Genomic DNA, 23,571 nt, shown 5'->3' on the forward strand with positions numbered 1-23,571 from the left:
TGCAACGCAGCTATAGCCTGCAATGTGGGTTGCAGCGGAAAGCCAGTAAAGCCCAGAAGTGTGGCTTATAAAGACAACTCTATCCTACAGCTCCTGCTTCTCTCTCTTTGAAGCCTGCCAGCGGGGGCGGTTCCTCCCACTGCCTGTTTGCCCTCCCCAAAGATGGCGACTGCCCCTTCGAGCTTCCCACTCCAAGGCGCTTCTTATTGCTCCCTGGCCCACTGTAAAGATGGCGGCGGCCGCGGCGAGTCTGAGGCGAGCGGGTTGGGGGCTGCTACGCTGCCAGGCGGGTGAGGAGCAGCTCGTGCGGCGGGTGAGGGCGAGAAAGGGAGGGGGCCGCCTGCCGACCCCCCCACTCCCTCCGCGCCCGGGAAACGGAGCCTGCGGCCGGGGCCTGAGCGGGGTTTGTGGGGCGGGGCGGGGAAAGGTGAGGCGAAGGGCAAGTGGCACCCAAGGGGCAAGGACGCCCCTGAACTCGCCTTGAGGGGCCGGGGAGGCGATTAATTGTGGCTCATTTGCGCAGTTCATGCAGTCATTATACGCTGTTGTGTTAAATAACGCTCTGGGAAGGGAAAGAGCCACCGGGATTTCTGAACCCTCCGAAAGTCAACCCTTGTCAGGCTTGTGTTTGTTGCTCATTATTTATTATTATTATTAATCATGTACAATCAAAATGATAAATCATTTATATATTTGCTTTCAGCCTCTTTACCTGGTTTGAACGCTAAGCCAAAGCTAAACTTCGGCCATATAAAATATTATTATTGTTACCGCTATTATTTGTTTCATTTATTCATATTTATTTGTTGCAATTATATCTCACCTTCCCCTCCCCACAAAGGAGCTTAAGTGGCATGCATGGTTTTCTTCCCCTCCTCATTCAAATCCCCACAACAGCCCTGTGAGGTAGTGACTGGCCCCCAAGATCACCCAGTGGGCTTCATAGCTGCGTGGGGATTTGAACACAGCTCTAGTCTAACACACCACTTCATCAAGGTGTGCAGGATGCAATTCCCTGAGTTTACTGCAGCCATTCCTCACGCCTCTTGAATTTGGAGGAAGGGTAAGATTTTGACATCCTGGGCAAGTTTAATTCTGAGTTTCTAAAGAGTCTATGATGCAAATACCAGCTTTAATTTGATTTCTTGGAGTATGGCTTCAGATGAATATCTGTGTCTACATATATGCATTATCCAAATGTCTACTGATCTGTTCACCAAGGAGCAGGAACTTACACCGAAGGAGCCTGATGGACATGCCAACAAAGCTAACCAACCAACCAAGTTTCTTGCATACTCACAATCAAATGATTATTTGTTTAACCCAGACTTTTGCAGTGGCATAAAGCAGCTCAGCACATTCACTTGTTCAATTTCATTGAACAGAAATATGTCCTTCTGCAACAATCAAATAAAAAGCATATTTGCCTGGACTGACAAACATATAGATAATTGCTAGTGTAATCTGGGTAGGGGGCAATTATTGGCTAACATGCCACTTGCATTGGCTAACTTCTTTTGGCATGTTAGGAAAGAGGCTTTCAAAGGTAATACTTGTTTGAAGTATCAGTGATGTGTTGTACAAACAGAACCCAGCCCTTTTGAGAGGACCAGAGCATATACAGGCTTAGTTTAGGTCCAAATCTCTGCTCATCCTTGCAAATTTAGAAGGTAGCCTTGAATAAGCTATTCTCTCTTGGTACCAGGCATTCCTGTCTCAATGGCTAGTCTCATTGGGTTGCTTTGATTCTAAATTTTTATAACTGTACGTCAAAAATGAAGTTGATGTGGTTAATAAAGACGATAGTCTTACTGAACTGGTTTCTGTTTCAGTCTTCAGACGCCAGCTATACCCAGTGCAACGTGCCATTCAGTCTGCAGCTGTGCTGCAGAGAGCATCAGATGAGCAGAAACAACAGCCCCCAAAGTCTTCCACCCAGCAGCATTTGGAGTCAGAGCCAGTGGGGGAGCAGCATGATCAAGAGCATCCACACTTACACCCCAGGTAACCTGCATGCTCCCACCACCACCTAAAGCTCTGAGAGATCTCATTTCCCACAAACGCACAACAAGTTCTGGCGTAATGCTTTGTATTGCAATCAGGGTGTGATATTTCTGCATCCCTGGGGAGGCATGTTACTGTGAGTTCTTTTGAAGCTGGCATCTCCTTCCTATGCCTGTAATCCCAGGATGACGTGAGCAGCATTGCAGTGTGTCTTCTCTTACTGCCCCCACAAAATCCATACTGATCTTGTGATGAGCAGATCCCTGGATTTATCAGAGGAGGCATCAGTGCCCTTGTAAATGTTAACAGACCAGCATTGTGTACACTGAGCAAGCAAAAGTTTGAGCACAGGAAACTCTGGGCAGCTTTTAAGTTGGCAGGAATTATGAAGGCAATGGAAAAGCGATATGGAAGACCAAAATGGGAGACTCCTTGGTATTTGAGGGTGTAACTTTGTATTTTTATTCTCCTAGTTACACGGATCAGGGAGGTGAAGAATCAGAGGGCTATGAAAGTGAGGAACAGCTGCAGCATCAAATCCTGACAGCAGCTCTGGAGTTTGTCCCCACTCATGGCTGGACAGCAGATGCTATTGCAGAGGGAGCCAAGGTAGCTATCAAGAGGACTGATGTGCTAAGAGGTGCAGGGAGCATCTGCATGAGGTGCTATACACAGCAATGCTAACCATGTCTACTCAGAAGTAAATTCTGTTGAATTCAGTGGGGCTTAAACTCAAGTAAGAGGAGTTAGACTTACAGCCTTAGTAAGTTTTTAACTGTTGTGGTGGTCCTAGAACAATTCTTATTTTATGTGGGTGCTGAGAGGTTTGCGACAAAGAACTTAAAACTTTGCAGAGCTATAACTGTCAGAGTTGCCTGGAGGGGAGCCATTGCAATTAACCCATTTTAAAGTTTGTTGGCCACAATGGGTCTTTACCCACAAAGCACATGCAAGACATGACGTAAGTCTTGCCTTGAGGGCTCCTACATTCTAGGAATCTATGTTTCTACTTTCTGCAGATGGAAAACAGTAATTTGGAGGATGTTTTTGGATGATATCATTGCAATGCAGAGGGATTAGCTGTAGGGTCCTCAAAAACCTACAGTGTAGAGCAGAGCTGTCTTGTTTTAGCAGCAGCATGAAAGCTACTCTGCACATGAGATAGGGCCATAATGTAGAATGACAGTGTTGGCCACAGCATTGTTGCTTTGCTTGGAATGCTTGTACCAAACAGGCTGTAGAACAGTATTGCCTGCTTTCTGGCTCCTGGGTAATTTACCTGTTCAACCTGTTTCCCTTCTTCCTTTTAGTCACTGGGTCTCTCTGTTGCTGCAGCAGGGCTCTTTCACAATGATGGCAGCGAACTGATCCTGCACTTTGTAGCACAGTGTAACTCCAAGCTGACTGAACTTTTAGAGGAACAACACAAACTGGTGCAGCTCGGTCAAGCAGAGTGAGTACTGGTCACCCCTGCTGCTGTGGGAGGTTAGTTACTGTGCCACCATTTCAGGCAGAAACACAACAGGTGACAATTGTATGTTGACACAGAAAGCCTAACCGTGGAATTTGGTCACAAGGAGGGCACTTGTGAGGTAGTTTCCCTAATGCATCTTGCTACCAATTTTTGATTAAAGAATAAAATCACAATAAATTCTCTTTTCCTTTTAAAGGAAGAAGAAGACAGACCAGTTTCTGAAGGATGCTTTGGAGGCCAGGCTGAGAATGTTGATTCCATATATTGAAAAATGGCCCCAGGTACAAACCTAACATTATTTTTGAAAACATGGGATATCCCTTAGAGTGTCACCTATGTTCATTGCTTTGTATAGCAGAATTGGTATATTTCTTATAATTCCCTGGGAAGCTAGGTGGTTGAAGTTAAAGTAGGGATTTCCACATATTGGGGAGGTATTGGAAGAGTGGAGGGGAAATAATGTGTCTTCCCCACCCCATTTCCCTTCCTGAACAGCTGTCCCTCTCCCTCTGGAGGCATGAGTAGCACTACTAGGCTGCTATCCTAGGATGGATGGAACCTTGAACAGAAGTACTTGTTATGGAGGGCAGGGATGTGCTACAACATTGAGTTGCAGATCACCCTTGCTGTTGTCACCCCAAATTCCGTAAAGGAAGAGTGATTGATTATTTAATTTATGTACCACTTAATATATTTAAAATATTTCTAAGTGGTGTACAGAAAACTGAAGCGACAACTTAAAACATTTCAAAAAAATACACGGTTACATATAAAAATGTTACATTAATACAAAGGTTCTAATATGTAAAAATCAGTATCAGTTCATTTCCCTTCTGACACACTGTCCCCTCTCAGCCTCCGAGTTCTCATCCAGGGACCAAACAAATTCAGCTTACCCACAAAAGTCTCACTATGAGAAGAGTTCCTGGAAACAGCAGATATCACCAGGGGCGCCCAAACTTTTTTCAAAGAGGGCCAGATTTGATGAAATGAACATGCGTGAGAGCCGACCAAAGTTGTTGAGTTTTTTGCTTAAATTGACCATCGGGTGGGTCCAAAGTGGATGATACTTCCTCCGGCTGCCCATAGCTGTGTCCCACTCAGCTCCACTCTCCACACCCAGTTCCAGGTACAGCAGGTTTATTGAGCTTTCCAGGGGGTCCAGAGGATGGAAAGAGGGCCCCCTCCACTCTCAATGGCTCTTTCTTCACCCTCTGTCCTCATCTCCTTCCCCAGCTGCTTATACCTCTCTCTGTTTATCCAGTCAACAGTGCTGTCATGTTGATTAGGGTGAGAGATGGTAACCTGACTGGAGTGCGGGGTGGGGAAGCAATTCCTTTCACTTTTTCAGATCCTAAGGGCCTTTAGTAGCAGTCATCTTCTTGGAATCACAAAATAGCAAACATCCATAACTTATTTTTCCTATTCAAGTATGATAGGAAATTCAAGCTTGAGTTAGATTGCCCCTGGTATCAAAGTTTGAACTGGATTTCTCTGTGAATTGCTTTAGGGCTCTGGTGGCTGCCATTGCTAGGTTCTTACGGTAATAAAAAGCATTACCAATGTTTTCTGGCCCATAAGATGGGCAGTGGAGTTGAAGCTATGATGTATGCAGAAATGGCAAGGAATCAGTACTGGGAAGACTAGTTTAGCAAACATGGTGCCCTCCAGTTGTTGCTGAATTACGGCTCCCCTCACCCCTGACCATTGGCTATGCTATCTGGGGTTGATTAGACATCCAAAAACATGATGTTGGATTACTCCTGCTGCAGATGAAAACAAGGTGTATAGAAAAGAGGGGAGGAAAGTGTGGTGAAGAGTGTTTCTCCTTGCCTCATTAATTTATCTGGCTTTTCCTTCTCCCTAGGCTATTAGTGTGCTGTTGCTGCCGCACAATATCCCAGCCAGCCTAAACCTCCTGACGAGCATGGTGGATGACATGTGGCACTATGCAGGAGACCAGTCCACCGATGTAAGTCTGAGCAAGACACAGATGTTGATAGGACTTTGGGGAGCAACAGGAAAGCTTCAAATGTTCTGCCTTGCATGATAAATACATTCTGGGTTGTGCTTGGGAAAATTATGCAGTTCAAACACTTGCGGTGCTAAAAAGCTTTCAGGATTTTGTCTTCCAAAGAGCATGTGGGTGTGATGGTCCCTCTTTATTGCATTAGCAACAGTCACTCACTGAAAAAGGAGGACACAAGGAGGATACAACTCTTAAGTCCCAAGGGTCCAAAAAGCCCTGTAGGTAGGATCAGAACCGTTGTAACACAGGGTCCCCCCATACTCATACCATGGAGCTGATCTAGGATGATACCATGGTCAGTGGTATCAAAAGCTGCAGCAAGATTGAGAAGGAGCAAAGTTGCACTCCCTTTGTTCTGTTCTCGATAAAGATCATCCAAGAGTGCCTGCAGCTGCCCTGCCACGACTCTCCACTACCTTCCTTAAAAGTGGGTATTTGTTATTGGTTGGTAGTTAGCTCAGACTAAACCAGCAGGTCGAGAGCTGGCTTCTTTAGAAGTAGCTGCACTGCTGCTGCTCATTAATCACACCCAGCTAATCAGATCCCCTCTGCTAGTTTTAGTAAGGCAACAAGGGCAGGGCTCAAGAGGCCATGCGGTTGGGCATAGAGTTGCAAGCACCTTGTACATATTGTCAGTCTGCATAAGCTAAAATTAAATATGCAGCTCATCCAAGTGTGTCTGGCCAGGTAAGGATAATGGGTGACTGGGCTCTCACTGGCCCTCTGCTTAGTGGTGTGCCCAGTCATGCTGTCAGCAAATTAAAACAAAAACCAGACTTAAGTTATAATGTTTATATATCACTTTTTTTGAAGACACCTAAGGTGAGAAAAGAAAGCCTTATAAAAACTATTAAAAGAAACATAATAATGCAAACTAAAACGACCAAATCAAAGCAGAAAGCACTTCTAGAACTGGATATATTTGAAACTGACAGAATATTAGCTGACAGTACTGTGTAAGGTTTTTTAATTATAAAGTTGTTTTCCTTTTATAGAAAGAAACAAAGTGGAATGTATTTATTTAAGTAACACACACAGAGAGTTGAACTGGCCATTTGCCACAGTTCTGCTGCTCAGTATCCCACCTCCAGCAGGGACAACAGAAAGTGATGGATGTTCTTTGAAAACTCGTAAGCAGCTCCCTAAAAATACCCAGGGCTTATGAGAGCCATCAACTTTCCGGCAGGAAATAATAGCAAAGTAAATTATATCTTAATTAAAGCAATTAATGAATTACTTGACCTATTGCATTTACATAAGTAAGGGGTAGGAAAAGCTTAGTGGGTCTTGTTAATGAATGACTTTAATAAACTTGTGTGAGGATAAAATAGCAGCCACTGCAGTGACAAATAAGTAGCACACAGACAAATTAAAGGAATAAACCAGAAAGCCAAATAAAAGACAGTGCTCACACCAGGAAACTAAGGTTCTTTTTGGAGTATGCAAATTGTGGATGAACTTGTTAAAATATTCAGCCTTACAAATAGTGCTTAATTTTCTTCCCTCTCCCCCTCCCCCTGAGCTTTCTTGGAAACTGGAATAGTGCCTTTGCGTTGCTGGCAGGACTTCATTGCAACTATTGTGGATGGCACCAGATATGTTCATTAGGTAGTTGCAAAAGAATCCAATTTTCCACTTTGGTTAACGACAGTTCGAGAAATGATAAAAAGAAATAGGAGAATGTCGTTTGTTATAATGGATTTTGAGTGACGTGTTTTTTGAAGTTTCGACAGGCTGAATGAGATAGTAATTGGTTCTCAGCTGTGGTGTTCCTAACATAGTTTTATGTAACCTGTGAACTGATAAATGCCCCAAACAAATGCTGGTTCAATAATAATCTCTACTTTGCTGATCTGGAGGATCCCGACTGTCCTTTTTGTATTTTTTGTGTTAATCCCTGGTTTACATGCTTGATAGACAGGTACTGGCGTGATTTCTTGGGCAAAGTTTCTATTCTACTAGAAGGTATGTGCTGAATTATTTTCAGAGGGTTGTTTAATTGTTCAAGTGAAATCCTGAACATATGTATACAGAAGTAAGTACCACCAAGTTCAATGCAATATGCTTCCATATAAATGGATATAGGATTGCAATCTTGTATGTTGCAATAAAAAGACAGAATATTGTGACAGCTTCAACATTTATTGTCCGTGGGGCTTCATGCGGCTGGTTTACCAGGTAGTTTGACTGAAGTTTGTGCTTTGGGGCTAGTTACTAGGCTAACATGGAGCAAGGCCAGTTTGTTTTTCAGCTCAGCAGTGGTGGTTGGTGGTGTTTTTAAAGCTAGGATGGTGAATAGAGAGATTTTGCACTGGGCTGTGATCCAGTATTCTGTAGAAATAAATGGGCTGTGCAATAGAGACCCATGAAAATCTGCTGGGTCCCATTTACATACTAGAATCTTTCATCTGTCAGTCCAAGGAAGGAGTGATGCTTCAGTGCAAAATAATCACACAGTTCTACATTTGCTGCGTTTTAATAATAATAATAATAATAATAATAATAATAATAATAATAATAATAATATGCTGCCCATCTGAAAGCTTTGCCCCAGCCACTCTGGGCAGCTCCCAAAAGAACTCATTGCAGAATCCAGCAATTCTTGGTGAATAATTTGGGTTCACTTATCACAGAAATCTAGGTTTAAAAATAATAATGCAGGGTTCAAATGCTACTACTGGTCATGGATGGGATAGTTTCATATTGGTATAGCCTGTTAAGTCTTAATTTCTTACAGGTACTCATGTAACTTTGTCTCTTGGTTTCTACCCTTACAGATAAACTGGTACACTCGTCGAGCAGTGCTTGCTGGCATTTACAACACTACAGAGCTAGTGATGATTCAGGACTCCTCTCCTGACTTTGAGGAGACTTGGTCCTTCTTACAAAACAGAATAGCTGATGCCATGAACATGGGACACACAGCTAAGCAGGTAATCCATTTATAAACAGCACAGTCTTCTGTGGCACATGTGAACTGCTGTCCTCCATTTTTTTGGACTACAGTGGTACCTCGGGTTACATATGCTTCAGGTTACAGACTCCACTAACCCAGAAATAGTACCTCAGGTTAAGAACTTTGCTTCAGGATGAGAAAAGAAATCGTGTTCCAGCGGTGCGGCGGCAGCATGAGGCCCCATTAGCTAAAGTGGTGCTTCAGGTTAAGAACAGTTTCAGGTTAAGAACGGACCTCTGGAACAAATTAAGTACTTAACCTGAGGTACCACTGTACAATGCTCATAAGCCCCAGCCAGCTTGGTCATATAATGCTGGAGCTGATGGGAGTTGTAATCCATAGCTTCTGTAGGGCACCAGGTTGGGAAAAGGCCAGTTTAAGCCATAGGTGTGGAACTTTTATGGGGTTAAGGACTCATTCGCTTGGGGGGAAAGTGGGGAGGACAAGAATCAGAAGTGGGCTAACAAATTTGCAGATGACACCAAACTGGGAGGGGTGGCTAACACCCCAGAGGACAGGATCACACTTCAAAGCAACCTTGACAGATTAGAGAACTGGGCCAAAACAAACAAGATGAACTTTAACAGGGAGAAATGTAAAGTATTGCACTTGGGCAAAAAAAATGAGAGGCACAAATACAAGATGGGTGACACCTGGCTTGAGAGCAGTACATGTGAAAAGGATCTAGGAGTCTTGGTTGACCACAAACTTGACATGAACCAACAGTGTGACGCGGCAGCTAAAAAAGCCAATGCAATTCTGGGGTGCATCAATAGGAGTATAGCATCTAGATCAAGGGAAGTAATAGTGCCACTGTATTCTGCTCTGGTCAGACCTCACCTGGAGTACTGTGTCCAGTTCTGGGCACCACAGTTCAAGAAGGACACTGACAAACTGGAACGTATCCAGAGGAGGGCAACCAAAATGGTCAAAGGCCTGGAAACGATGCCTTATGAGGAACGGCTAAGGGAGCCGGGCATGTTTAGCCTGGAGAAGAGGAGGTTAAGGGGTGATATGATAGCCATGTTCAAATATATAAAAGGATGTCACATAGAGGAGGGAGAAAGGTTGTTTTCTGCTGCTCCAGAGAAGCGGACACGGAGCAATGGATCCAAACTACAAGAAAGAAGATTCCACCTAAACATTAGGAAGAACTTCCTGACAGTAAGAGCCGTTTGACAGTGGAATTTGCTGCCAAGGAGTGTGGTAGAGTCTCCTTCTTTGGAGGTCTTTAAGCAGAGGCTTGACAACCATATGTCAGGAGTACTCTGATGGTGTTTCCTGCTTGGCAGGGGGTTGGACTCGATGGCCCTTGTGGTCTATTCCAACTCTATGATTCTATGATTCTATTCTATTCTATGATCTCCCCCATTTGCAAACATACAACTATTCACACATCCATCCATTCACATACCTCTAAACATTTATGACACACACATTTTGCAAATAATTAGGATTTGGGTTCAGAATATCTTTTTAATTGATTGTTACATCTTATGAATGCTAAATTGTATTCTTAGTCTAATTTAGGAGATTTAATGCTTAGCTGCTGTCACACAGTGTTCTGTGTAGAGCTACTGGGAATTCTAGAAACAAGTTTTCATTGATTCAGATTTGGGGAGATGGGTGTGGGGAAGAGAACTGTGCCTTTTATGGCCCCAAACCAACCATTTTGTTGGCTGTTGGCTCACTCCTCTCTGCCCAGTGCACCAATCTAGCCTCCAGAATCCTCAGACTTTCCTGGGTGTTCCACAAGAACATGCACACAGTCCTGAGGTCCTATGACAGGTTTGGGTAGACTCATTGAAATTAATGGAAGTGACTAACTAGAGTCCATTAATTTCAGCTCTAAGTAAAACAGGTGGATACAACCATTCATGTATATAAACTCATGGTGGCAGCTAAAGTGGATGGGCCGAAGCCTACCTGAAGTTTCTTTCTCATTCTCCTCTCCACAATCCATCAGAAAGATGAGAGTGCTGGAGGCTGGCAGGCACTTCTCAGATGGCACTGCTTCAATCTCCACATGCTGTTATCTTATGAGAATTCTCTGTGTACCTATCTGCCTGCCTCCAGCTCTCTCTGCCTTCTCTTTCCATCTCCCTCATTTTTTCTCGTGGCTGCAGTTTGATCATGGTGGGAGCAAGAGAGATGGAGGAGAGAGAGAGAGTGGTAGGCATGCATGTGAGGTCAGAGGCATGGCAACAGAGTGCTGTAGCTAGAGTGCCTTTTGGAAAGATGTTCCAGTCTAGTCATTATTCTCAGGTGTCTCATTTTGTTGGTGTGCCTGCCTGCCTGCCTGCAGGGCTCTTGTCCTGTCTATCTGGTTCACCTTGTGGCTGTGACTACATTGCAGCAAGGGTAATGTGAGAGACTTAAAGTGAGAAGAGAGACCCTGGAGTCTGGGATGCACGGATGAAGAAGCTCTGGCAGACCAAGCCCAGTCCACCAGTTCCCCATCCCTTAGTCCAGGGTTAGGGAACCATTACCCTGTTTGCTGAGGGTGCATTTCCTCAGGGCTAGTTAGGGGCCAGAGCCAAAGTGGGTGGAATTTGCAGCATCTCAGGATTTAATAGGTCTCCCCCTCTCTCCTCCATCTCTCTCTGTTTCAGCTTTCTTCTGTTTCCCACCCTCTCCATTAACACAGGTTGGAACTAATTGTTTGTCACAGTCTTTTTCTCCCTCACCCTTTTCATTGCTCTTTCTATTTTGGCTCTGTCCCATTTATGGTATTTTCCCCGGGCACACACTGTCTTTTTCTCTCTGTTTCTCTCCCACACACATACACCTGACATATATGGGGAAGTGATACCCAGAGGGATGGCAAAGAGAACAAGAGTAGACCTGCAGTGTTTGGAGGGTCACATGTAATTAAGCAGCCGCCAGGTCATAGGTCCCCCTTTGGCTGAGCTGAAACCTGCTTTGCCTTCCAATTAGGAGTGCATTTTAAGACTCCTTAATGTGCATTGGCAGCCAGGTCTCTACCTACCTGCACCTGACATTGCATAGGATATCAGATGTGAGGGGGCATGTGGGTGTAGTTTGGGGGGAAATGGCCAAAGATTCTAACCCCTGCATTAAAAACATGCAGCATTTTGCTGACAAAGTCGGAACCTTTTTTCAGACAGGTACACAGTTTGCCGGACAAAGTCTAGCACTACCCCCATCTGTGCAACATATGAAAAGGGCTCTGGTGGCACATACTAGGCCCTGCCTACGTGCTGTGGTGATAGCATTGCAAAGAACCATTATATTATCACCCACATAGTTGCAGTCAATCCATCTGTGCAGCTTCTCATAACTTTGCAATGCTTCGCTCTCATACAGGCCCTGGTGGAGAATGTAAGTTAATTATTCACATTAAGGAGAAGAAGTGGCACTCAATGCGATACACTTTATTGGTCTCTGAATTAAATCGGACTAATTTGCTTAGAAAATCTTCCTGGAGATTTCTAAGCAAGTCTTTTGTTAGTGTTGGAGCTGCTGCTGTGATGTTAATCGATTGCGTTTGTTCCAGTTGTGCCTGGTGTTTGCTGTACACATGCAGGTCTTTGGATTCTGCTGAGATCCTAAGATTGCATGTCACTGTAGTGCCGTTTCAGGTTTCTACAGATACTGTCGGCCAAATAGCATGTACTTGCTGTCCGCTCTATCACTGTAGAATAACTCTTAGGAAGCAGCCTTATGCTGAGTCAGACAGGACTCTTTCTCAGCCCTGTCAGAAACTGAGCATGGCTCACTCTACATGCAAAGCAGATGCTCTCCCACTGAGCTAGCGCCTTTCCATATTGGGCTGGTCCACCAATGCAAAACCAGCACAAAGCAGAAGATTTCAGTGCCTGTGTTTTGTTTCCTAGGTGCAGGCAACAGGAGAAGCCCTTGTCCAGGGACTGATGGGTGCTGCTGTCACTGTAAGTAATGCCAGAAACAGGATTTCCTCAGGTTGTTGCATACCAAACAGCTTCCCCCCCTGGGAAATTATGCATGCAATAATGGATGTGGAGGAATGCAAAGGGAAATGGTTGCTTGTATGATATTTTTTTTATAAAAAAGAGAGGATCTGCGAGGTAGTCTTACTTGCAGAATTTCCCAGGTTAATCTGTATGGATGTGTTTGCACACAGTGTTTTTCATTACTCAAGAATCCTTCAAACAGCAGAGGTATATAAAGCCAGCTTGGGATCAAATTACTTGCAGGATCGCCTTACTCATATATGCCTACTCAGCTGTTTCAATCTGCAGAACTGGAGCTGTTACAGAGGCCACATAATACTTGAGCTGCATTTGTAATAAATTGGTTTTTTAGTGTGGCAGCACCTAAACTTTGGAATTCCCTGCCTATTTGTATTAGGCAGGCACCTTCCCTATACCCTTCAGTGCCTGCGTAAAACATGTTTGTTTAGGTAAGCCTGTTCACCCATGTAGAATATCAACATGTATTTTTTATTTTTTGCTATAGTTGATTTTAATTCTATTTAAAATAACTGTTTTTACAGATAATTTCAGTGTTTTGTTTTATATATTGTTAAACCACTTAAGAGGTTTATTACAAATCCTGCAGCATATACATTTTGTTAAATGAATCCAGTTTAAAATGTTAAATTGCTTAGTTAGTGAGCAACCACAAGAAGTGTAGGAATTCTCTCTATAATCTGTTGCTGCCCAATGCCCTTCCTTGAAAGCTGTTGCCTTCAAATTTTTATCTTCCCAGTCCACTTTCCTGCCAAGCTATCTGTGTGTGTTATGCAGGGTTCTGGTGTATGTTTTGGGGCAACATGTTCATGTCCTCCAGAGTACTGACCAGGCCTATTTGGGCCTCACTTTCCATCCTAAGTGAATGGGAACATGCCCTGAAACACATGGTGCATGTTTCAGAGAAATTTTGTTAAGGGGGTGGGGGCAAGCTTTTTTTCCAGAAAAGTTTGCTCACCTTATTGATCTTATTCTCATTGAGGGACTCCTTCCCTGTAACACCATTTGGAAACCACAGCACGCTAGAGTTACCTTTCCCAGTCATAAGGAGCAGTGACATATTCCTATGCTGCCTCTTTGCAGCTAGTAATTTTCTCATTGGCCTTATATTTAATGACATATTATTTGTGAACCAAACAGATAAGGAATCTCACAGGACTGAACCAACGTCGATAAGATGGAAGAGTTGGGAGAGGGAGTTCCAAGCCCCAAAAAGAGGAGGAATCCCGTCGCAAGAAGTTTAAACTGTTTCCACGATTTTTCTAGTACTATTAAAACACACATTAAAGGTTGTCAGCCTAGCGTGAGAACCTTTTTTCCTGGGCTGTGTAAGTGTCACAACCTGGTTTTCTGGTGATGATGCCGCTCCTGATACTTGACCCAGTTAGTAAAAACTAACAAATTAGGGTCCATTTTTAGAAGATGATGTGAATGAAAGTTGGTAACCAAAAGTGTCTTGCTTTCATTCACCCCCGCATTTGCTATCTATGTGTCTGACTCAGAGGTTGCTGCATCATTGGGAGACATGGCCAGCACTGTGCCAAATTGTGTGGTTCTGCTCCAACTCTCAATACATTTCTGCTCAGGAAGGATCACATCATCACTGTAGGCTTCTGTTGATGTTTTGTCACTGCTTTCAGTTTTCTTCCAGGACTACTTGCATGAAAGCTGATGGCAACTGTAGCTTGAAAGCCCAGCTATCGAATAGCCATCAGAGTTCTATTGCAAATGTATAATTTTCTCTGTTCCTGGACACTGACATGTCTGTAAATTAATAATAATAAAAATTCAAACTGCCTTCTGTGTGAGAGTTTGCAGCTTCTTCATTCTGAGATTCATTTAGTCTTTTGGCATAAATAGTATCATCTGAGATTTCAGAAGATCCACAGTAATGGTACAACAAATGCAAGTTTTGCTATTTTGGGAAGAACTGAAACATGCATACACATTTTCATGCCCTGCGTGAGTGAATGAGCGGTCACAGAATGTTGCCTCAAGTCACTTCGAACATCAAGGGAGGCAATTCAGCTGCCGGTTATGTTAATCTAGTTGTGTTGGACTCAAGGCTTAATATTACTTGAGTCAGTTCTTTTCTTTTTCTACTCTGTCATGAAGCTCATTGGGTGGCCTTTGGCCAGTCACTGTTTCTTGGCCTAGCCTAACTCACGGGGTTGTTGTGGGGGATTTTATAGGGATGGGGGGGAACAATGCCACTTTGAGCTCCTTGGAGGAAGGATGGGATATACATCTAATCAATAAAATAAAATCCCAAGAGTCCTAGAGAGCTCACAGGCTTCTTCAAGCCTGGTTAAAAAAACTTCTATCTCCCTGCATTCTGATTCAAACCAAAACTGCTTCTGGTTCTGTGTCCCTTCCCAGCTCTAATGGGTGTCACATTTTTAAGGCTGGAAATTCTAGACAATTACTGTAACAATGAATGCCTTTTGTTGCTTATGGAGCTCATCAAGCAAAATCATCACAGTGATTTCATAGCCAACTCATAACAGAGACACAAGTCAATCATCTTAGCCAGACATTTAAGAGGGGCTGAGGTGCTAGTGTATTGGCATCCCTTTGTCCTTGAGAAACTGAAGCAACTGTATGGTTTCAAAGGGTCAACACCCTCTCATTCACACCCCATTGTATCATTCTCTAAACTGTTATCGTCTATTGTATAATACAATGCGCCATTGAATCTAATGCACCCTAATTTTCACAACGTAATCTGGCCAAAAAAGGTGTGCATTACATCTGAGTAAATATGGTATAATTGTATGATGATGATAATAATAATAATAATCTGAGACTGGAATAGGGAGTAATGTTTGTTTATTGACCAAGCAGTTCCATTTTAAAAAACAAAACAACCAAAACATGTTTGGCAACCCCCATGTCCGCACCCCCCTCCACACAATCTGTGCATCAAATAATCCTGAGCCAACCTCTTCTCCATTCACAGCCTGTCCAAGCATTTGCATGTCCCAGCCTTCACGCCACATCCCCCTCCATAGGATACTAACTAATTTATGGGGTAACTGCACCCTGCACCCCTACTGACAGTCCATTAACAGAGCTGCCTGGCTCTGCCACTCTTCCCCCTTGGCTCCCTGCTACTCCAGACTCCTCATGCTGGAAAGGCCAGGCTGTTTTGGCTGCCCCTCCCAAGGCTTTTCCAAGAGGAAAAGGGCCAGCAGAGTTGGATCTTCAGATTTACCGGTACATGCCCAAATTCTATGGGAGAGGAGTTGCCCAGTGGCAGGAGGACAGGGCTGTTTCCTAAGTATCTGCAAGGTGCCTCTATGATACAAACATCTTTGCAATGAAACAGGCCTGCCTTTGCCAAGCTGCTGCCCCCTGTATGCTCTAGACTGCAATTCCCACCAGCCAGTGTGGTCATATAAAGCTGGAGCTGATGGGAGTTGTAGTCCAAAAAGTCTGGAGAGTTCCGGGTTTGGGAAAGGCTAGTTTAAGCCATGGGTGGGGAACATTTTTGGGGCTAAGGGCTCATTTCTGTGGGGAATAATTGGGAGGCACACACACTGGTAGTGGGCAGGACAAGAGGCAAAAGTGGGCTGGTTGGGGGCAGACATTTTCTCTCTCCCCCATTCATAAACATGCATCCATGCATCTCCTCAACTTGCAAGACATGTGATGTGCGTATTTTGCTAATAATTAGGATCTGGGTTCTGTATAGGTCCATGATCATCACATCTCAATACCTGGCCTTCTGGATTCTCCCCAGCCCACTTCCCTCACTGACTCTGCATCTCACCCTGAGTGTTTTTGCCTAGCTGGAATGTCCCCTTGAACATTGATGGTGTCGTTTATTTACCAGAATGGAAGACAGACTGTGTAGAAACTAGTGTTTTGTATTAAGGTAAACATTTTCATTCATTGCTCTATTTTGCCTCTGGTCCTGCCCAATGCTGGCATGTGGCCCTCAGGATGGTTGCCCAGAACGGAATGTGGCCCTTGGGGTAAAAAAAGAGAGAAAAGGTTCCCCACATGTGAACTCAGTAGTTCCTCTGCACACATGGCACACATTCTCTATGCTGGCAATGTTTTTTTTGCAAAGCACTTTCCCAGCATGAAGCGAGAGGTGCTGTTTTGGAAGCAGGTTTGGAAGAAGTGAGCAGACGTAAAAGAGAACAGGAGACAGATAAAAGCAGGGAGGTGAGTGAGAGGCTCTGGGTTGGGGTTCAGAATATCTAAATGGCTGTCCCATGGAAGACAGAACAAGCTTGTTTGCTGCTGCTCCAGAGAGGAGGACCCAAACCACTGGAATCAAATGAAAATGCATTCTCATCAGAGAAAGGACCCCAAACTGTGCTGAGGTTAGGAAGCTAGCAAATCTCAAGGAGAACTATGCTTAGAAAAAAGCTACAGCCTGGGAGCCTCCTGCTGTTCTTCTGTCTCCCATCAGCCTCAGCCAGCTTGGCCAAGGAGTTTTAGTCCAGAAATACCTGATAGGCTTGGAATGTCTCCCACCTGAAAGCTTAGAGTGCTGCTGCCAGCCAGTGTTGACAATACTGAGCTAGATGGACTCAATAAAAGGCAGTTTCCTATGTAATGGGCCAGTCACTGGGAATAGCTTTTACCAACAAAACTGAGCTCTCGGTTAGAAGGCTTCCAGGACATATCGATACTACGGGCAAATATCTCCAGTGATCCCAAGTTTTGTGGGTCTCTCATCCAACTTCCCCACCCTACTGGTACTTTGGCCTACTTTGAATTGGGAGTGCTGTTGAAGCAAGGCTGCTTGGACATTTGCTGGTCCAATTCACAGGTGTCCTGGGAGATCTTTCCCGCTTTCAGGTACAGACAAGATCCAAAAATACAGTTATTTACACACGCAGAGCACAAGATTGTAAGATGTTAACTCCAGTGCTATTTAAACAGGGTGGCGGGTGGGGGGAGGGGAACCCAACAACAACACAAAACAACACAATACCAAGGTTTGTACTACAATAAAAAGAAGATAGCCCTTCTCAAAGTTATTCAATAAATAGTAAAACTAGAAAATCAATTGCTTCTTTAAAAAATTTCAGCATAGGAATAAAACCAACCACTCTGTGAAAGTGTTTCACTAATTCCGCTTAAAATTTCTAACTGGGCCAGGACAGGTAGGTGGGTTTTTTGAGGGATATTGGGGTAGTTGGGAAATACTAGGGACAAAAGAGGTGGGGAGGTAAAGAATAAACTCTGTTCCAGAGGTTGGCATTGGGCCTTTTGAACGGCAGGATTGGAGGACGGGAAACTGGGTTGCCAACTGACCTGGTGCACTCCTGTCAGCAGCCTGCTCTAGAGATGTCAGCAAGTGAAGCACTTTAAAGCCTTGACGGAAGCACCATCACGAGCTAAGGCCTGCAGATCAAGTTGCTATCCAGGGCAGAACAACAAGGGCTAGTCAAAAAGTTGGCAACCCCATGGCTGCCTACCTTCAATGCTACTGCTGCTGTTTCCAGGACAGAGAAAGGAGCTGCTTCCCCTAGCGGGTGGGTGAGGGGAGCCTTGGGAAAGCAAAGGCCTTGACGACCATTTGATTGTCTGCAGCCAGTCAAGTGAAGATTTGAACTGATTTCCATTTTGTAGAGAACACTTGGTGGGGGACAGGTTGTGTGGAAGGTGGGGCCCTTTAGGATGTAAAACCTACCAGAAAGCTTAACTTTGCTTTGTGGGCAGGCCAGCCTTCACTACAACTTCCATCAGGCCCAGTTAGCACAGCCTGATGGAAGTTGTAGTCCAAATCATCCGGAGGGCACCGGGTTGGTGAAGACTGGGGCAGATCACTGGGGGTGGAACTAAGGGCGAGAGAAGCTTTCCTAGTGGAATGTAGCAAAGACAAGCCAATGGTAAACAAGGCAGCCCCAAATTATTTCAGCCCCGCCACCCGCAAACATCCATTGGGAACTGCCCTTGTCTGGGGGAGGCTTGTGCGTATAGTTCTATAATCTAGCACCCACGTTGGAAAAGGATGGTGAGCCCACCCCCTGCAGGCAATGAGCTGTCAATAAATATCCACAAGGAACAGCCGACATGTGCACAGACTGAGTGAAACACCATCACTGCCTGCCCAGTGCAGACCTTCCGGGCCTTGCCTGCTCCAAGCAAGCAGCCCACACTGAGATAGAGAGAGAGAGAGAGAGCACACCTGTGCATCCCCCGGAAGGACGCTTGTGCAGAAGTCACAACCTGGAAAGGAAAGTGGCAGCTCCTTCTCATGAGACGTTGCCACAAAGGTCAACTGTGTTGGTCAGCCTTTCAAAGAAGTGGAAACTAAGCTCTGTTTTCTTAGATCTGCAAATCTTCCCAAAGATCATAGGGGGTTGGGCTAGATGACCCTCGGGGGTGGTCCCTTCAAACTCCACAATTCTATGAAATCATTATTTTTTTCAGGGACAAACACTTCTGTCGCCAGCAAAAGGACTGCTGTGGCACGGAAGGGTTGTTTTCTGGCCTCCCGAAGTCCAGCGAGAGAAGATTTTGCCAGGCTGTTCTGCAGAAAGTCCTGGGTCAGCAGCAACAAGCCCCACCTGCCACAAGGAGACCCATGTGGCTTTTTTCCTCTGCTGCACAACCTGGTGCTTTGGCTACCATTCGGGAAGACTTTTTTCCGTCCGCCTGAAAGTTCTCCCCTTTGGACTCGTAGCCACGGTCCCAATGGAAGAGAGGGAATGGGCAACCCACCCCTCCGTCCATTTAAAAATCTCGCCAGGATGGCTAAGAAATGTGCATTCCTGTGGGGGGTGGGGGAATCTCTTGATATATAGAATATGCACAAGCAATATTATATATTTAAAATAGTTTTAACAATATATAGCTAGTCCTCCCCCTCACATCCAGGCTCTTCCTTCCATCCCAGGCCTGGTAGGAGTTTGCCTGCTTGGCTGAAGTTCCTTCCAGGCTGACAGGGCTCAGATCCTCTGCTATGAACATCCTCCATGGGGGCAGCCTCTGTGCAAACGTCGGACTCTCCCCCCGTAGCTGAAAAGCTGTCCCCAAACCCTTTCCGGAAAGGCGGGAGCAGGCACTGGACCACAAAATCTTCGGTGCTGAGCAACAGCACTTGTGGGCTGAGCTGGCCCTCTGCCCGGGTCTCTCCCTCCATCCAGGGCTGCATCACTGTGAAGCCGAGCTGGAGTCTTTGCTGTCGTTCTTCCCGCTTTTGGGAGCATTTGGCTTCAACAAGATGAAACGGTTCAAGAGGTCAGTCTCTGAGCTGGCCTGGGGCCCCGAGTACGAGTCACCTGTGGGCAGAGAGCAGACCTCGTCTCTGTTTGGAGAAATGCATTGGCGTTAAGAAGAAGGACACAAGAAGAGCCTGCTGGATCAGGCCCACGGCCCATCTCCTCCAGCATCCTGTCCTCACAGCGGCTGATCTGTGTGAAGCCAGCAAGCAGGAGCACTTTCCTCTCCTGTGGCTTCCAGCAACTGGGATGCAGAAGCATCGCTGCCTCTGACTGTGGAGGCAGAGCATAGCTATCACAACTAGTACCATCAACAGCCTCCTCCTCCATGAATGTGCCCAATGCTCCTTTAAAGCCATCTAAGTTGGTGGCCATCACTGCCTCCTGTGGGAGTGAGTTCCATAGGTTAACTATGAGCTATTTGAAGAAGTTCTTTCTTCTGCATGTCCTGATTCCCCCCCCCCCAACATTCAGTTTCCCTTTGTCCACTTTTTCACCACCTCTTTCATGCTCCCTTCGCTACTCATCTTTTGTCTTTACTAAAAAAGCCCCAAATATTGTCAACTTTCCTCATAGATGAGTTGCTCCATTCCATTCCCTTCATAATGTTAGTTGCCCTTCTCTCTCTGTTCATTTTCTAAAACTCTGCAACATCCTCTTTCAGATGAGGCTACCAGAACCGCACAAAGCATTCCAAGCCCAAGTTGTGCCCTAGATTTGTACAGCAAATGATGGTGGAAGTGAATCTGATCAACAAACCCATGTATGTTCTGACACAGGGGTTTCAATTTGACTGACAGGTCAGGCTATTTGACATAGCGTAAGCTGTGACCCCAGAACCCCTGGCTTGAATCTCAGCTCTGCCATGAATATTGACTTATCTTACAGGCTCATTGCAAAAGTATCTGAGATGCAGATAGTGTTAGTCCTATTCAGAGGAGACCCAGTCAAATTAGCAGGGGTGACTAACTTAGGTTCATTCATTTCAGTGGATCTGAGGCATTCAGAATGCTTCTTCATGCGCTACATAACTTTCAATTTTTATGATTACTCATTATATTGTCATTTTAACCAGCCTTAGTCAACCTGGTGCCCTCCGACTGTTTCAGCCATGCTATCTGGGGCTGATGGGAGTTGCAGTCCAAAGCAGCTGGAGGCAGCCAGGTTGGCAAAGCCTGGTTTAAACACAGGCCATCTTTGATTCCTTTTTGTTGGTGTATTCTGATATTCTAAAAGAATTATGGTGTACACTTGTAAAACTGTCCAGGGAATTGTGGGCTAGAGAAGCACTATGTCATAGATGAATCGACCCACAAGATAGAGCACCGTTTTGGCTGAAGGACGGCACAGAAACATCCCAAATAAAGACACAAATCCACTGGGCACAATCTTGCCAAAGTTGAAGCACTTTTTTTCAGTCCCATTGATTTCAAGAGAGAGAGAGAGAGAGAGATTTAGAGATGAGCTCAAGGCCCCCTGTGCAAATCAATAGGGCTTAAAAGTGCTTAACTTTCTTTGGATTGTGGCCATGGTGTTTTAAAATGCCAATACAATATCTAACGTAATTGACTGCAGAGCAGCATCAAAACATGACATTAAATGAGGGTTGCCCTGTCAGCTTTCTGATACGTAGAGGCATCCTAAATCCACAAAAAACTCATTTGGCCATGAACGTCACTGGGCGATCTTGAGCCAGCCACTATCTTCCCTCAGCCTGACCTACCTCATAGGGTTGTTGTTGGGAGATTAAATGAGGAGGCAGAGAACCATGTATGCCAAGCTTGAGAAACTCGGATAAGGTGGTGAGCTACAAATGAAATGGATCAATGAATGGATACTATGCTGTATCATTTATCTATGCTCTTCAGTTATCATTTTTTCCTAAATTGTTGAAATTGTGTCTGCGGCATACTTATACTTGGAACTGCTTTCATATCTATCGATACTAAGCAGGCTATAAATGACTTAAATAAGAAACATGGCTTAGTGTGCAATCCTACATGTCTCCACTGAGGTGAGCCACTCAGAGTCTGGCAGGACTTATTCCCAGGTACACCTGTGTGGCCGGGGTAGCCAGCCTGTGTCTTTTTGGGGGTTGCTGAACTCCCATCAGCCCCCAAAGCCACCATGGCCAGTAGTTAGGGATGATGTGTGTTGTATCCTGGGAACATCTGGAAAGCCACAGGTCAACCAAGATTGCAGCCTTATTTTACCTCTCTGCTTTCTTAGCTTCATATCCTGCCCTTCCACCGAAACAGAGCCCAGAGTGATTAACATAAAATAACCCATATAAAATTAAAAATGTTAATCAGAGCTAATTTTAAAAATGGCACCAGTTAATACCTTTAAAGTTTTAAAAGGTGCAGGATGATTAAAGCAAAGCTGCTTTTCAGTGAAAACCTATTTACAAAAAGGTCTAAGCTCAGCGTTACAGATTTCAGGATCTACTCCAGATCACCACCAGAAGCAAAATTATTGTGCTGTTTTGCATGATGAAGAGCCCTGGAGGAAAGAAGTTAAGTTCCTTGAAAGCAAGGGAAGCAGGCTCTGATTCAACATGACACATGCAGAGCCCTTTTCAAAAAAGTGAAACTCCAACCACCAGCGATTTTGTAAGATCTCAGGAAAACGAGATCTTAACATTTTTTTAAAGGGGCAGCTTTAATCCAGGGATCGCCAGTTGGCAGCTGAAAGGCTAGATTTGGCCTGCAAATCCATTTTCTTCGACACACCCACCCACCCAGCAGCAACTGTACCAAATTTGAATCGCAAACCCTGCACACCAGCTGCAGCTCTGTTAGCACACCCTGGAAATCTTTAGAACAGAGACGTAATGCAACGAGGTGCTTGTTGGAGCCAACGCAGGAGCTGGATTTGGGGAGATTTTCTTTTGGGGATGGATGGGGGAGAGATAAGGAGAAGTGGCTGACTCCCTGCACCCCCACCCCAAAGCCAGAAACACAAAGTGCCTACAGATTTTGGAGGTGTGGGTGGGAGACAACAGGACAATTGAATTCTGGGGGAAGCTCAGATCCGCTCCACCCCCCTTGCAGAGCAGAAACTCACCACTGTAGTTTGAGGATTCGGCGATGTTCTGTGAGCCGGTGATGTGGTGCCAGTAGGCGCTGCGTGGCAACATGGTGGTTGGTGTGCAGGGGTAGGAGTAATGTTCTGTGCCCTTGTTCAACAACTGGAAAAGAGGAGGGGGAGTGTAGATTTTAGGAATCAGAGTTGTGAACAGGGGAGAGATAGAATGGCAGGTAAGGAATGCTGCAGTCTGGGAAGAGTTGAGATAACAATAGGGCCAACACTGGCAGAGGGTGGAAGCTGGTACAAATTTCTGGAGTCTGGAAGCTGGTCCAGAACCCAATTATCTTGCATATGTTTTATGCAGGCACAGCCCATTCCGTTTCGCTGCCTGAGGCAAAATGGAAAGGTGCCGCTCCTGCCAAAGCCTCACAAGACCCCAGGGGTGGGGGCACAGTCTTGCCAAGCTGGCCCCTCCAGTTGTTTTGGACTGCAATTTGCACCAACTCATGGGATTTGTAGTCCAGGGGCCCCTTTACCTTTTACATCTGGAGGGCATCAGGCTGGCAAAGTCACCGTACATTGAAGGCACTACGGGACAGCTTTAAACTGCCACGGCTCCCCCCACAAGAATTCTGAGAGCTGTAGTTTGTAAAAAGGGAAGAAAGTTGCTAGGACACCCTTGATTCCCTCCCAGAGCTATAATTCTCAGAGTAGCTTAACAATCAATCCCTGTTCAAAGGAACTGTCTGGGAACTGTAGCTCTGAGAGGGGAATAAGGGTCTCCTAACCATTCTCAGCACCCTCAACAAACGGCAGCTGTTTAGAGAGGCAGGATACTGCTTTAATGCATGGGGTGAATGTGGACTAACTGAACTTAAGTGTGTGGGCGAACTTAAGTGTTTTAAAGGCGTCACAAGAGT

General features: G+C 45.0%; 2 protein-coding genes across 8 annotated transcripts in view; one reads left to right on the forward strand and one right to left on the reverse strand.

Annotated features, from left to right (window-relative positions):
- The first annotated feature begins 95 nt into the window (after positions 1 to 95).
- COQ9 (coenzyme Q9) lies at positions 96 to 14,231 on the forward strand. 2 transcript variants are annotated; one of them, XR_014528139.1, is made up of 10 exons: positions 96 to 290; positions 1,833 to 2,004; positions 2,478 to 2,613; positions 3,315 to 3,457; positions 3,675 to 3,759; positions 5,346 to 5,450; positions 8,285 to 8,512; positions 8,685 to 8,918; positions 9,756 to 12,374; positions 13,575 to 14,231. XR_014528139.1 is itself a non-coding variant. In XM_083511514.1 (9 exons), the coding sequence occupies exons 1-9, from the start codon at positions 230 to 232 to the stop codon at positions 13,608 to 13,610; spliced, it is 948 nt and encodes a 315-aa protein (XP_083367640.1). In that variant the 5' UTR covers positions 96 to 229; the 3' UTR covers positions 13,611 to 14,231. The 2 variants fall into 2 exon arrangements, 1 of the variants encoding a protein (XP_083367640.1); XM_083511514.1 differs by lacking the exon at positions 8,685 to 8,918 and having other exon boundaries at positions 8,285 to 8,440; positions 12,321 to 12,374.
- Positions 14,232 to 15,246: 1,015 nt separating this feature from the next.
- The window catches only part of DOK4 (docking protein 4), a 56,337-nt gene continuing 48,012 nt past the window's right edge, over positions 15,247 to 23,571 (reverse strand). For 5 of the 6 annotated variants that reach the window (XM_083511511.1, XM_083511510.1, XM_083511509.1 and 2 more), the window contains exons 8-9: positions 22,688 to 22,811; positions 15,247 to 19,681 (exon numbers count right to left, since the gene is read on the reverse strand). In XM_083511511.1, the coding sequence (XP_083367637.1) occupies positions 19,554 to 19,681; positions 22,688 to 22,811 (252 nt within the window). In that variant the 3' untranslated portion in view covers positions 15,247 to 19,553. Of the gene's footprint in view, positions 19,708 to 22,687; positions 22,812 to 23,571 lie in introns of all 6 variants that reach the window. The other variant, XM_083511513.1, reaches the window with a different exon arrangement.

Source organism: Podarcis liolepis, assembly GCF_965112155.1.
Source record: "Podarcis liolepis genome assembly, chromosome: 7".
Taxonomy (NCBI): domain Eukaryota; kingdom Metazoa; phylum Chordata; class Lepidosauria; order Squamata; family Lacertidae; genus Podarcis; species Podarcis liolepis.